Raw genomic sequence first — 15,675 nt, 5'->3', positions numbered from 1 at the left:
AATTATGGTTGTATTTAACAAGATACAATGGAAATTAATCTTATTTAGATGAAAAAGTATTTAAAAGACGTAAAATCAGAACTTACAGATAAAACAATAATGATCATGGCGGCTCTTAAAATGCGCAATTTGTAATTTGTTACTGACTTATTCACCGCCTTGACAAAAGCTTCCTCCAGAGTCCATTGCTCCTCCTTTCTCGCCATTTATCTTCCATTTTGGACTAGCTACTTTTTAATGATTGTCAACATTGCGATTCCCAGTTGCTAATTCAGTCAATTTACCAGTCCTTTCTCTTAGTATATGTCAAGTTCACGAGTTTCAGATGTTTTTAAGGTGTGTGAAGCAATATAGCTTTATAAGTAGTAGCTAGGTGTAAGTCGAAAGAAAGGTTTACCTTTACAGGGTCCTAGTCTTTTCTTATCTATAACAGATATTGAGGTTTATTTTAGTCATGACTTGAGCAGTGGTAGTCTAGCGATGGAGGACTGACTTGCGATCGTAAGTCGAGGCTTATTCGTAGGCGGCGGTTATAGACTAAAGCGCCTAGTAAATAAAGAAATTATGAAAATAATGTATTGGTATGTTTGTATATATGTATGTATTTGTATGTACGTAAACCCTAAACTGCCCTTTTCTTCATGTCTCTCATCGCCATCCAAAGGTGGTAGAGATCGCATCGAGCGGTAAGACCGCCACTTGAACTATATGAACTGTTTCTTTTTTTCCCTCTATTGTCTATGGTGTACAAAAGAGTGTTAATAAATAAAAATGAAATTAATAAGACAATGTGACATTATATTACTTTTATAGTATCTGTACCACATGTGCATAATACGGGTCAAAAATTTAGTTAATTTTTATGCATAGAAAGTTGCGAGTTAATATCCCGTATAGTAGTAATCAAAATAACATTGAATTTTGTTTCAACACAGATAGAGATACAATTCAGAATTTTGTTTGAACACTTCTTTCCCGATATCTAGGCGCGTGCAGAATAAAATAGTTGCGAACATTTAAAATGCAGTCATGGCAAAAATCACAAAAAGCTTTTACTTCCTGAAGCTTATAATTGCTTCAGATGAGATAGGGTTAATTAAATAACTATGAAAGGTGGATTAATTGATTTTAATTAATTAGTGCACATGCGGATTGCGGAAGTTTTATTTATTGCCAAACACTCAAAGGATCAATGCAAAATTATTAATTTTTTGTGTATTACAAAAACCAACAAATTTTAACGCAGACTGTTAAACTATTTGAATTTGGAAAAATAATAACCTCGCCAATAAGAGAAATGGCATTATGAGACGTTATTATTTTATTTATTCCGATCACTTGTTAGTGATTACAGATTACACCCAATGCAGTAGCGAGGGATATTTTATACCAGCGGTGGCTAAACTACGGCTCGTCAGCCACATGCAGCTATTTGAACGATTATTTTTGGCTCCGATCGATTATCGAATAATTTCAATATTTAAATTTATATAACCTATTTCAGCTCCTGGAAAATCGAAACAAATTACTAGTGTGAATAATAATTATTATTGCACCATAAAATTAGCGAAATCCAAATACCGATGATATTTAACTAACCGGTATCTTAAGTATTATGAGTGCCGTCATATATGTGTGCCATTATATCTAATTTCATTACATATATTTTGTGATAACTGTAAAATGCGTAATAAAAAAACAATGGCTCGAACCATCAAGAAGGTTGGCCACCCCTGTTTTATAACAATACATTACACATTTTACTGCATTCTATTACTCTCTCTAGTGAACTCCGTCAATGAGTGTGAAATATTAATCAGGTTGGACACCGTGTTAAAATAAAGGGTTGTTATACTTTGCGCTAGGCTTCATATAATTATCTTTTTTGTGGTCAGTTGTGTACAGTTTTACAATACACTCCCATGTAACGTGTCCAAATTATATTGTATTAAATTGAAGAAGGTGGTGGTGTTAGGAATGAATTGCTATAACTACAGTATTAAGAATGTTGTTAAAGTGACCACAAAAACACCCATATCTGTGTTTGTTGTGGGCTCTTACATCAGGTCACGTTATTCACCATTAAATTAGACTCTTCTGGCATCTTTCTCGTATATCGTCCTTTATATATATAATTATATTAGAGAGAGTTAGTTTTTTTTCGTCATTCACAAATGCTGTTTGGCATTTAAAACTTCATAGGTTTATAGAAACCCATTAAGTTTTAAATGCCACTATTGGCATAACGCCAAAGCCGGTTAGTCCAGATCACTTTGCAGTAACTAAATTTTTTTTTATATGTAATACTTCGCGTTCCTCTGTTAGGCGTGAGGCATGGACGTTACAATTTCGGGTAATATGTTTTTCGGATATACTTTTTATTAACATTTGTCTTCTTTCTTCCTTAACAGTATCTTTCATACTTTTTCTTTCTTTCATCCATCATAAAAATTTTCGTTTCATAAGCATTATTGTCGTTCAACCATCGCTTTTCATCCTTCTTCTCCATTCTCACTAGTAACTAAGCTTAAAGGCATCAGCAATTTCTGATCGGGTCATTATGTTAATTATATAACCTAATCGAGAGGCTCCAAGCTCATAGGCGGAGGCAAAATATTATCTAGTCTAGTTTATAATAATAGTTTACCGGTAGTAGTGCGTCTATTAATAGTTCATAATAAGATTCAGATCAGATAATAACATTCATTCAGATCAATTCGATTCCTTCGAACCAACTCAACTCCTAGAGAAATCCCAGTAGACCATTATCGCCGGTGCTCTCAGAGAGGCTCCCAGTTCTTCTTTAAATCAATCTTTTTTGATATCGATTGATTTATAAATTCGTGAAGGAAATTGTGAGGCTATTCGCCCACTTGTACAGAATAAAACACATATATTACGTAACTATTTCCATGTACATTCGCTATGGAATTGATCTTAAGCTACTATCGAATTGGTATCTGCGTTTTTTTCTCAGTGAGCGCAAGCGCTATACTTTTCGGACTTAAATCGATTTTATGTAACGATTACGCTGCCAGAACTTTATCTATGTAAGTTTATATTGACAAAGTTTTGGCAGCGCAACCCCTTGTACATCATGTATACACAACAGTTGATTAATATTGAGTTTACATTGGTAATTGCAGTGGAGTTTTGGCGTGGCCAAAAATTATTGCAGATTTTCTATCATATTTTTCATAAACATTATAATATGCTGCTCCCATAAATCAACGTCAAATCGAAATCAGATCATATTAAGACACGACGCGCATTTTTAAAAATGTTGAGTGTTGGACGTGGTTATTATTTTAATCGAAAAGTGTTTCAATTTATAAAATTTTTCAAGACATTGGTTACGTGTAACAAGGCAACTTAAAAGACTAAAATTATTAAAAATTTGTCGCAAAAGTAATAGAAAGAACATCAAGTAGCGTGCATAAAAATATTTTCCATTTTTGAATCGCAATAAGTTTTGAAATTCGTGACTCAATTATTTAATTTTCCGGTATCACCTGCTCTTTTTTAGTCTTCAGCTTGACGTTTGATTAACAGGATACTCCGTATAAATAAAATCGAATAATACTCGTGAGCAATGTCGTCGAAGAAATATTACGTAAAATGAAGTATATATATAAGTGTGAATTTATAGCGAATAAAAAGAAATATGAATATGATCGAATAGTAGTTTATGATCTATATGCTAATAGAACACGTAATATGTTACGCTATATGCTGTATATATGTCGAATATAGTAAGCCGTCGACCTTTGTTATAATCATGCGTTGTTGTAGAGTGTCATTTTACACTTTCTAACGTTAGCGGGAAACGTCAATTGGAACACATTTTTTCCTTTGTTTTTTATTTGTTATTTTGTTATTATTTGGTCTCTGTTTTATAAAATCTTAAATATTTTATTATTATTTTTATTTATTGTAACCAAAAATAGTATGAAGACTGATTATTACGCCATTATTTAACATAATGACTATACTTCGACTGGCCATCAATACTGTGTTATAATTAAAAATAAACAAAATATCATTTTTGAATTTTGAATCTGACATTTTTATATGATTCATTGCTTTCATATTTTCACCCCGATATACTGTCAAATATTTTATGATATTAAAATGAAGTGGAGTGATAAAAAGAACTCAATTGCTGTGATTGCATTACATTGAGTATGGTACCAAATACAATTTTTAAAATTCTCCATACGCTTGGTATTAATCACGTGTTTGTGTACGAGGCTATTGATAGGTACAATGAAACTTCCTCTGTTTGTGGTAGAAAAATATCTGGCCGTACACGTAGTGTTTTTACGAAAAAGGCGATCAAAGCAGTCATGGAAAGAATTCAAAAAAAATCGTGTTCGATTCAAAAGATTTTACCTCGGGAGATACGATTTTACGTATTTTAAAAGTTGATTTAGGACTGGCAAAGCCTGCAATCTATATGAAACGCACCGGGGAATTCTTAACTGATATTAAAAAAATAAGATGGTAAATTCAACAGTAAGTAACTACTTAAGCGGTACGCAAATTTGGTCACAGAAAAATTTAGTTTACCAATGAGAAAATTTTAATAGTTAAGTAATATTTTAACAAAAAATGTGACTCTATTTATGCTGAAAGCTCTAAAGAAGCTTCCCAATTAGTCAAAATAGTACAACGGCGTATTATACGACTCCAGTGATGGTATGGTGAGACCACTTCGTGGCTTATATAATATGCTATAATAAGCTTTATATATTTTTAATGATTTTATGTTAATGTATGAAACTAACACTGTAATAATAATAAATGGTATGTACAATAAACAAAAAGTTTTTTTCTTTGTAATAATATTTAATGCAAACCTAAGTATATACTGCCGCCGTACAGTTAGCGAGGCCTGCACGGCCTTTTGTGGGTGTAATTTTAAAATATCCATTATTGACAAACATACAAAAAAATATTCTGGCTAAGTTTTATACCTACGTTCGAAATTAAGCATTCTTTTTTAATGAGCGCTTCTTCAACCCCGCAACAAGGTTTATCCACAGTTTCCACTGACGTCCAACATTGCGTTTGCCGGTCCGTGGCCATTGTATAACCATAAGGACCTATGTGGCAATGTTAAATATTCATTAAATTATTACAACTAAACTTAGTATTAGTCCATTTAAAAAAAAAAAAAAAAAACAAAGTTTTTTTGAAATATCCGTTCGTATTTAGTGTGTTGATATGCGATTGATGATTACAAGACAGGTCGACAAATCGATTTTAACGGGAAAGCAAATCTATTAGGGGGATCGAAAACTGATGTCGTTTCCGTCAACATATTTTGCAGAAAAACCGAATGTTTTTTACCGCTCCGGCATTGAAAATTTGTGTAATAAATGACAAAAGGTTGTTGATAACGAAAGTGAATATATTGTTGATTAGAAATAAAAACTTGTTAAAAGTGTAGTGTCAATTTAACATTAGAAAGCTCTCTTAGATAAATTATACACCCTAATATAAATTATTCCATATCCAAAAAAAGACTAGTATATTCCGCGTTATACCGGCCCACTTGTCTTGGACAAGAAACAGTAAAGTCTTGTTTGAGTAAGCCGACATCGAACATCGTCCTCAGGTATTGATTTCCATTGTTAATGACGTACTTGTGTCGACAGCGAAGTTGTCGATATCGCCTTTAGTATGTGACAATGCTTTCAGTACGTGCCGTCTCAAGAGGGGATTTCGTTTACTTCGAAGTAGTTGCGTATGTTTTCAACTAGTCCATCTATTCTCTTTTCAAGATTGACTTTACACGTTTTTGAATGAAATATTTACAATTAGAATCGTTCCTTGCCTATGTGTATTAAATCCAGAGATTTAAAATATATATTTGTGTGATAAATAACCGTAATATGTGGTCTACAATGTTGCCATTTCTTAACACTGGCATTCTTCGAATATATATGTTAGCCTAGGTTTAACAAACGCGTGCTATTTCTTTAATTAAAATAAATCTTATACATAAATAACATGTCTTATTCAGTTATTTGCGATATTTTTTGGATTTTAAATTGATATGAAATATATTCACATTATTATCATTTATAAGTGGTCACTGTAATAACAGAAGAATTCTAGAAGAGCCTGGTTTGATACTAAAATAAGATACACATAGCTACAAGAGTTCCAAACGCCTTTTCAGACAATTTTTTATTACTTTTTTTTTGACAATTCACGCAGAGGTATCGCTTATGGTTCCACTAACCATCGGTCACCTTAAAAAAATGCCATGATTCCAAAATCAATAAAATGTGTTATGGTTTTGGCAGCCAAGTATTTATTTTCGCATTCGCGAGGTTACGAGTTCGACGAATTTATAAAACAAGTAAATCAAACAGCGCCGTATGTAATAAATCATTCGAGTCTCACCGACGAATCGAGTCATCATTCGAATGAATCATAAACTGATGATATACAGAGATATATAATGTATAACCTCAAGTAAATATACCGTTTAACCCATGGTTGCACAGACTTATTACGACTAGGGGCCACTCGGGCAAATCATGATCTGATGGCTGGCCGGCCGCCAGAAGTATAGGTAATTAAAGACAATAAAGAATTGATAATAATTAGAATTCAATATTTTTCGAATGTACTAGAGTATTATTTTTGTCGTGGACGGGTCACCATTATTCGACCGGCGGGCCGCGGTCTGTGCATCCATGGTTTAACCTGTAGGTATCATAAAAAAAAATCGGGTTACGGTTAACATGGGTTGTTCTCCTATCAGTTGTAATTGAATAAAAGAATGTCCATTTTCTTTTTGGGGAAGTCGTTACTACAATTTTGGTTATTGCATGAACGTTTTAGATAAATAGGAAATTTTTATAAATTTACGATTTTAATATACGCAAAAAAGTAAAGCAAAAAAATAAACTATATGATCTTCCATAATGATTACGAAATAATCAATCCGTAGGAATAAGTATTATTTCCTAATAATATAAATAAATTTTTCCAAGGTACTGCTTGGAGCATAACTCCATAACGACGCAACCTATTCGATTGATTTTTTGGCAAGACAAAGTTTGTCGAAAAGAAAAAAAAATACAAATGTTGCTAGGAAAATAGTATAAATAAATAGGTTTCTTTTAAAACATTTGAGGGTAATCAAAACCAAAGACTTTAGGACATAAACAAAAAATATCGTTTATGTAGGGAACTTATTTTTGTTAACAAATACTGCATACCTTACGTGCGTTAATAAATATAGTAATCACTATGATATGCTTTTTTTCTATAAAACAGCGACAAGTCTAACATTTTACTTACGTAGCTATTAGATGAAACTAGAAATTGTCGAGTAATTTGGTTTCAGAATTCTCCAGATGTTAATCTTACAGCGTTGATATACGGGGAAAACAATGAAGAAGTGTTTTTAAACCATTTATTTCCTCAATTCGTTTAAAGGAAAATTCTGCTCAAAATATTTAAAGTGATTTGTGCCTAATCTATCCTCGTGCGTTACCTCACGGATAAAAACATGTAATTTCAAGCGTTGTTATCGACTAAACGAAACACTATCGGCTGTTCAATTGTTTTTGATTATGCGGTGTAACTTGTACAAAGAAACGGGAAAAAGATCATCATGTATACATGTTAAACACATCCTTTATGTTTAAAACAGATTAAATCTGAAACCACGGCTTATTTAATTTCGCCATATAAAGAACAGTAAGTATTTCCTTCGCGTGCAAACAATAGTGCATTATTTATAATTACAATAAACTAATAATAATTGTTTCATATACAATTGCTTAAAATGTTCTACGAAACTAAAGAAGAGTAATCCCCTACTACCCTTCCGAGCTGTTTCATATACTCTTTTTCATTGGTCGCCATCTTGATAAATTACGTACGTACGAAATAAAAAACTTATTTTTGTAAGTTTTACTACTTACGCTAAGGTTTTTTTATTAAAAAATGTATGAACGGACAGACGTATATATTAGGGGGACCGGAAAGTAATGTCGCTTTCTTCAGTTTAATTCAAGCGACTACATTTTTAACAAGTTTTTATTTCTAATCAACAATATATTCACTTTCGTTCGTCGTACAAATTTTCGATGCCGGATTGTTAGTTATGTTTTCTGGTGCGTAAATAAATAATGTTTATGGTTTCCTCGCACGGAAAACCAACATACAACTAATAGGCCAAGAAAATGGATTCAAGATAGATTCCTCAAATACTTTATGATTGCGTTTTGTATTCATATATCGACATTGCAAATACAAGCCGAACTGAAATTTTTTTAAAGAATTTTCTACAATATATTTGGACACTAATAAAAAAAGCCGAAAACCAAGAGAACTAGGAATTTATAAAATGTATATAGACTGTTGTTCTAATGAATAAACCAGTGCGAATTGAAAATTAAATGTGTAGAAGGTTGCGGCGGTACTGGATCAAGTTCAAATGGTATCGTTAGGTATCATCCGTTGTCCCTGTCAATTTTCCTTCCTCGATTCAAATTGGCGTAGTTAACTCGAGGATATAAAACAGTGTTCACAACGATAAACGATCCCCCGCTTTATTTTATTGTTTAAACTATATTATTTGGATTATGTAAGTGTATGTAATACATTGGATAATAAACCATTTGTATGTTTGTGCCATAGAAAATCCCTAATTATATCTTGGATTAAAAAGGTTTCAGGGTAAGTTATCATTTACTCTTAATCGTGTAGTCGAAACATGTAAAATTTTACCAAATCCCATCATAACTATTCATGTCTATATTTATAAATAATCCATGTATTTAAGGTATTTGAAAAAATAAGATATTAATTCATTCAACGACTGATTTGAATTTTGCAGTTTTTTTGGCTTCTTATTTTTGTTTCGTAATCGATAATTATCTTTTTCAGTCCATTTATTTTTTTTTAAATACGATATTTAATTTTAGTGCGTCGTTGACAGTTGTACTAGTTATTAACTGTAACTGCGTATTTCTCCATAAAAATCTAAACAAATGATACATACATTCAAATGTACTAAAAAATAAACAAAAAAAAATTAATTCAAGTTAAAATTCTGTTACCTTATATGCAACTATTATCCATTTATTAGTTAAATTGTATGTGTTTACTTGGTATTTAATTGATTTTATTTTCAATTTATCCATTTTTAATCATATTTTTGTAATCATAGTGACAAAAATTATGTACAAAGTATAGACATTGTGTACTCGTTAATTTTAAAAATTTATTAACTTCATATTTTAGTGTATTATACTCGGATATATATAAAGAAATTATTTTTATATACAAATGCTTGTAATGATGTAATCACTTATAATGATAGTACGTATGGGAGAGCAGCGGTAGAAGTAGACTGACTTACGATCGTAGGTCGCGAGTTCGATTCTCAGGATACAATCTTGTAGTTCACACTTCGGGTATTAAATGTATAGGATTGCCAATACTCACAGAACATTCTAGAGAAGCAGCGTTCTATGCGTACTACAACGCTGCGATTGTAAACCCACCCGCCTGCCAAGCTTGACGATTATGGTATTTCCTCCCTTATATATCTTTGGCGGAAGTCTACGTTTTGTAGTGGGCGTCTATGAGTTGAAACGACGACGACTTATGGGATCTTCTGACATACAAATGAGTAATATTTGACAAAAACGTACGTGTATCGAAATGTTAACGGAATGAAAAATTACGGGCCTGTGTTTCTTAGCCAATTACATAAAGGATGGCAACGACAGCTATGAAATCTTTAAAATTTAGTGTAATACTTCAAAGCGGTATAAGAATTTATTTGTACACAAGGCGTACAAAAATCGTTGTTGTGAGTTAGAGTTTCCCAGACTTTTTTTTCTCATATACCACTTTCAAAAATTTCCATCATATTCCAAAAACTCGACAAAGATGTGAAGATTTTTTATTATATTTATTTCAATCCGCAATATTGCATAAGCAACATTTTACTATTAACGGTCGTTATGATTCTTATATCTATCTGCCTATAGTCGTAGGTGAAGTAAAGTCAACATTTTAGTTTTTCAATGTATAAAGATAAATTTTCAAGAACCCTCGTCTACCATTTTTTTGTTACGCCAAAGTTTCCGTTAGACCCTTGAAGATCCTTTACAATTACTGGGAATAAATGATTTTATTTAGATAATATCAAAAATAAGTAATGTCACCCGATCTCGACTTGACCTTGATTTGTCAGATAACTCATATTTTTCTTTAAAAATTCATTTGGAAAAAATTGCTAAGGTATAAGGTACGTCTTTTCCCATTTTCCCACAGAAAACGTGTAGTCGTGTTGTTGACGTTATTGAATTCACATAAACAATACGGCTAAACATTGATGTGTGGGAAAATCATATTGACATCAGAAACGTAGCCGTAATTAAAAACTTAAAAACAATATTTATTGTATCAATAATTAAAAATTTAAAAACAACTTAAAATCACTTTAACAGGGCGATAAATTTATTATAGAACTTATGACACCTTCGTTACGTCAGAAATGAGTAACTTACCAGTTCCAGAGTACTTACATGTATAAGTCAATGGTTTTAACTAGAATTAAGACTTGTGAATTGGATAGCGTGATTTACTATCATGCTGGCTGCTAAGTCAATTGATAATTTTTTGTGTTTGAAATCTTTGCAGGCAAGGTTTAATTCTTTATAGTGCAAATAAGACCTGTTCGGTCTCATGAAATGTTGTTTTTTTAAAAACCTTTATACAGGTCAATAATGACAATATTTGCCTGAGATTTTACCTTAAATTGTTAATAGATAACTCTATAAACATGATCAGTCAACTATTTATATAATACTATTAATACGATACTACTCTATGACGTCAATCTCTTGAACATTTTTTGTAATTTTAATGTTTATATTCAATACCATGTAATATATATATATATATATATATATATATATACACATATATATATATATATAAGGTCCTTGTAGGTTAATTTCAATGCATTTAGAACATCAGATAAGGCTTAATATTTTGAATTTAATTTAAAATCGCATAGTGTTCTCGAAGTTTTGTCTGATATATACAATATATTAGGGGGACCGGGAAGTAACGTCATTTCTGTCGACATATTTTTTACTAAAACCTCTTCATTTTTATCGCATCGGCATTGAAAATTTGTATACTAGATCGCAAAAGGTTGTTGGTAACGAAGGTGAAGTCATGTGAATTTAACTTAAAAATTGACATTATTTTCCGGTCCCCGTAATATGTTTAAAAGATGAATAAGCGTAAAAATATATTTGTAATATAAATTAATTCTACGAAATACGTTGCTTTTTTTATTTGTTAATATTTCGTTCGTTCGATTTTAGAAAACGACTATATATATCTGAGAAACAGTGACGGAAATGTTCCTTCAATATTGTACATTAGCATAACAACCTAGTCGTTAGCATATAAGTTCACGGATCCTTTAGCTCCGTTAGCTCAATTTCGATCAAGCTATAAAAGCCTCCGCGCTAACAGCATCAACATCAAACGAGAATAAACAGGCGTTGGCGAATTTTCAATGTAATAGAATTGAGCGACTATAGCTATTATTATATTGCATTTATTTTTTGGCTAAATATTATTTCATCCGATAGACAAATTTTTGGTTAACTGTCTAACATTACTCGTAGTTTCCAAATGTATATACACATAAGCACAAGACGTCACGATGTAGAGACTTCAGACTCGATTTAACGATGGACGGATAGAGTAAAAATTCTTAGGGTATTGCCATTTAATTATATGATTGTATATATGCCTTTGATTTAAAACAGAATCGATTGGAATCAGCCTGTATCCAGCATCTGACCACCTAACACCTAAATATGGTCGTCTGTCAACTTTGTGGGCAGACTTACTACTCTGCACCGGCCAGTCCGTGATATCCACTCCAGAACGTTAAGGCCCCAGCGGCCATTTGTTTTGCGATATAGTGGTAGCCCCCCTGCAAGCACTTTGCAAGCATTTTCGGATCCGTTGGGATGTGTTGTCATTCATAGATTACTCCACGTCGTAGAAGTATCTCGGTACGACGTAAACATCGTAAGATCGTAAAACAAGCCGTGGCAACGACCTCTGTAACTAATTTTCTTTGCCAAGAAAAATATTTATGTACATATATGAATTTATTAAATTAATTATATTTGTTACAGATGCTGTACATACGTTATAGGGTCCAAGCGGGCACTACCGTATGCTTTGACGAAATGCCCGTCGTTCCTAGAACCATCCTCGCAATGCAGACGGTACCACGAAGTCACTGGAAATATTATTTGCCCCAACATGGTGCGGGGCATCGATCATCTCAGGGACCCGCGCCTTAATAAGGTAAATTATATATATCCAGACAAAGAAAATGCTTTTATAAACTGTTTCCAAAAGGTCGTCGTGACCGAGGGGAATGTACTCTTTTATTACATTCGTCTGGTTTATTTTAAATTATGATCTTATTTTTTGCAACTCATGGCAGTGAATGTTACAATTTATTTGAATGCTTTCTTTTTTACAGCACTACATTTTAAATCATCAAATTAAAAATACTACCTTACTACTTTATGTCCCGGCATTTGAGATCGTAATTGTTTTTTAGTTCTTTTAAATATGTACATGTACTCACAAAACATAGTTAAACAGGTTTATGGTGGTAATTTTATGTTATTACGTACGCTATTTGAACCTGTCTAATATAAATATTGACATTGAACAGCATCGTCATAATTAGGAAACGACAAAACAGTTACGCAAATTTTTAAAAGGCTTGACATTTAGGCAAATTACGTCATCTTCAATACGAACAGTAATCTCCAGTTACACTCCAGAAACAGTTTAATTCTTATGTAAATTAGTGTTATATATTCAGTAGAATATTGTAATAGTAACTAAAATAAAACAATAATATTAATGAACAGTAATGTCAGTAATCAAATAATTTTTAATTACAGTAAATCATAATAAAATTTAGTTCGAATGCTGTCTACACAAGCTTATGTGGACAAGACAATAATTGTATTTTATTATATAAAGCATTCGGTGGCAGAATTTCGATTTCAAATTCAAATAAAAAATATCTGCTATTATTAAACGTTTATTTAAAAAAAACCTGTGCGGATTTTATATCTTAATAACTGTGTATGCCGTATTGTGTATGTATGCTATATTGTGTGTGTTATGCCTCGGTTTTTTGTGTCTCTCGCTGCAGAAGTGATCACGGGTTAGCCCAAACTTCGCGAACGATATTTTCTTTGAGCACTGAGATGGTTTCACTGGGTTTTCGTACATTTTATCCTTCAGATAACCCCACAAAAGATCCTTGGCGGTAAGATCCGGTGATCTGGGTGGTCAGGGGATGTCACCAACCTATTAATTTTTCAGAGATGTTATAATGAAGCGTTATAGTTTCTCTCGTCGAGTTGTGTCTTCGTCTCGTTGAAACCACGTATTTTATTATTAGCTCTCGTTGATTTTCCAAAAACATACGGCTCGTTCGTTCCATTATTGGATTATTATGTATAGTATTATATTCATCTTGTCTCCACGGGCTGCTTTTAGCAACCAAGTGACATTGCGCTCATTTTGCGCTAAGAATATAATATTGAAATAATTTAATTGTATACTTTAGTAACTAGACTCACATGTCTACTGACTTCATTTTAGATAATAGACACTGTATATTAATTCAATTGTTTTAGTAAAATCTTCCTGTTTTTTCTCGTTTACTACATTTCCGTGTTTTAACTACTTTAATTAATTTATTTCTGCGCTGCATAAATGATTACTATTAGAGAATCATCTGGTTACGGAGTTACCAGTTGTATTTTATTTAATATGACAAGTGAATTAATAAATTTATTTTACATCTTATTTTTAGTTTTGGTATTAATTACCATTTAAGATTCCTAACAGTTTACTTTTAATTATTTTCTCTTTGGTATTAGGTAGAACCTAATCCGTTCGTAAATAATCCTATTATTAATTCCGATAACATGAAAAACGCGTAAGAACGATTACAAAGTACGTCAACAATTTGTCGATTAAGGTAATATTGAAATTCAAATGACGCACACAGATTGTTGGAGCAGAAAATATTCCAAAGCAATCAATATTTATTGTATGATTGTTTTTAGTTGTCGATTTAAATATTTCATATAACATTGTTGAGGATCGTGGATAATAAATAGAGATGTGATTTTATTATATTAAAAGTTTTTTTTATTGGCTGTAGGCCTCCGTCTCGCCTGATGTTAAGTGATGACGAGGTTTACTGTGACTAGATATTTGCCTAGAAGAAACCTATTCACTCTTTACGCTAAGACTTCAAATTTATAGTTAGCTGGAAACAACGCTTGTAGGTTATTCCATACTTTGGCTGTTTGCAACTTTAAAAGTAGTATCAAAACTCTTAGTGCGAGTTGAAGGGCCTTCAACTTTATATGGAAATCGTAAATCCGTTGGTTTTTTGTCCGATGGAAGAAAGGAGATGGAGGGAAATAATAAATGTTACTCCGTTGCACATTCTCTAAAAAGCAGTCTATACCGATAAGCAGGTAACTACGCCGATGCTCGAAGCTCTGAAGCTTAGCGTTTACTAAAAGGTAATGATTACCAATGAATCTTTTGGCTCGTCTCTGTATGGAGTCCAAAGCATCGAGCTAATTTTTTTAAAATTTATGGTGTCTATCTTTAACTGACTCCAGTGTTAGTTTAACATCATCAAATCAGCCGATAGCCGCGCACATGAAAGGCATAGAACCTCCTCAAAGATCGCCACGATGACCTTTCGTGCGCTGTCCGCATTACCAATGTGATTGACTCAGATTACAATGTAAACAAAACAAATACATGTGTTGAATCGAGCATGGTACCTATGTGGGGCAATGCCAGTAGTTATGGTTACATAACAAAAATTCCTGATAGTGGGTATTTACTTTACAATATGCATCATTTAATCAATTCTCCTTGAGTTTTCTAGTACTGCGAATTCGTTATCAACAGATAAGATAAGATATGGATAATGTAAAGAAAAATCTGTTTATAAAGATTTTTGTGACGTTAAATAAATGTGATTATGATAAAGGCTTACAAAGTTTTTTTAGGTATTGCTATATTATGTTTCCTTAATTTTTATTTAATTATTTCAAAAAATAGACTGTAGTTTTCTGGAACTTTTTATCATCAACCTAAAAATGTATTTTTTTATCTACATTTTTATACGGTGTATTCTTTCCTTAATGCCTTTTGTTCATTAATCATTCTATGCCAGTTAACATAGTGTTGTAGATATGATTAGGCAGGGGTGTAGAAAAATATACAGACAACATTAAATACAAAATACATATATGTATACTTTATAAATACTGTAGCTATTATCTGATATGAATACTAACATTACATGTACTTTAATTTATTTATGTATTACATGATATATATAGTGCAGTGGTAGCCAAGTGTTAGAAGACTGAGACACGTGAGCTTAAATCGCGTAATTCACAATTTGTGCATTAATAAACATAGGATTTCCACTGTTAACGAACAACTTTCGAATGGATTAGCTGCAGCGTCCTCTGGGTACCATAATACAACACTGTTATCGCGAATCCGCCTGCCATGCGTGGCAATTAT

At 32.2% G+C, this 15,675-nt stretch overlaps 1 protein-coding gene across 1 annotated transcript in view; it reads left to right on the top strand.

Moving 5' to 3' along the window:
- Men-b (Malic enzyme b) overlaps positions 1 to 15,675 on the top strand; it is a 38,050-nt gene that overhangs the window by 1,821 nt on the left and 20,554 nt on the right. The window contains exon 2 of the mRNA XM_068765479.1: positions 12,210 to 12,384. Within this exon, the coding sequence (XP_068621580.1) occupies positions 12,210 to 12,384 (175 nt within the window). The remainder of the gene's footprint in view (positions 1 to 12,209; positions 12,385 to 15,675) is intronic.

The sequence above is a fragment of the Battus philenor genome, unplaced genomic scaffold (assembly GCF_028537555.1).
Source record: "Battus philenor isolate CCGP_79_NKW_IND1 unplaced genomic scaffold, ilBatPhil1.0.hap1 SCAF_10, whole genome shotgun sequence".
Lineage (NCBI taxonomy): Eukaryota > Metazoa > Arthropoda > Insecta > Lepidoptera > Papilionidae > Battus > Battus philenor.
The sequence above is the reverse complement of the archived record's forward strand: the minus strand, read 5'-3'. Positions and strand labels throughout refer to the sequence as shown.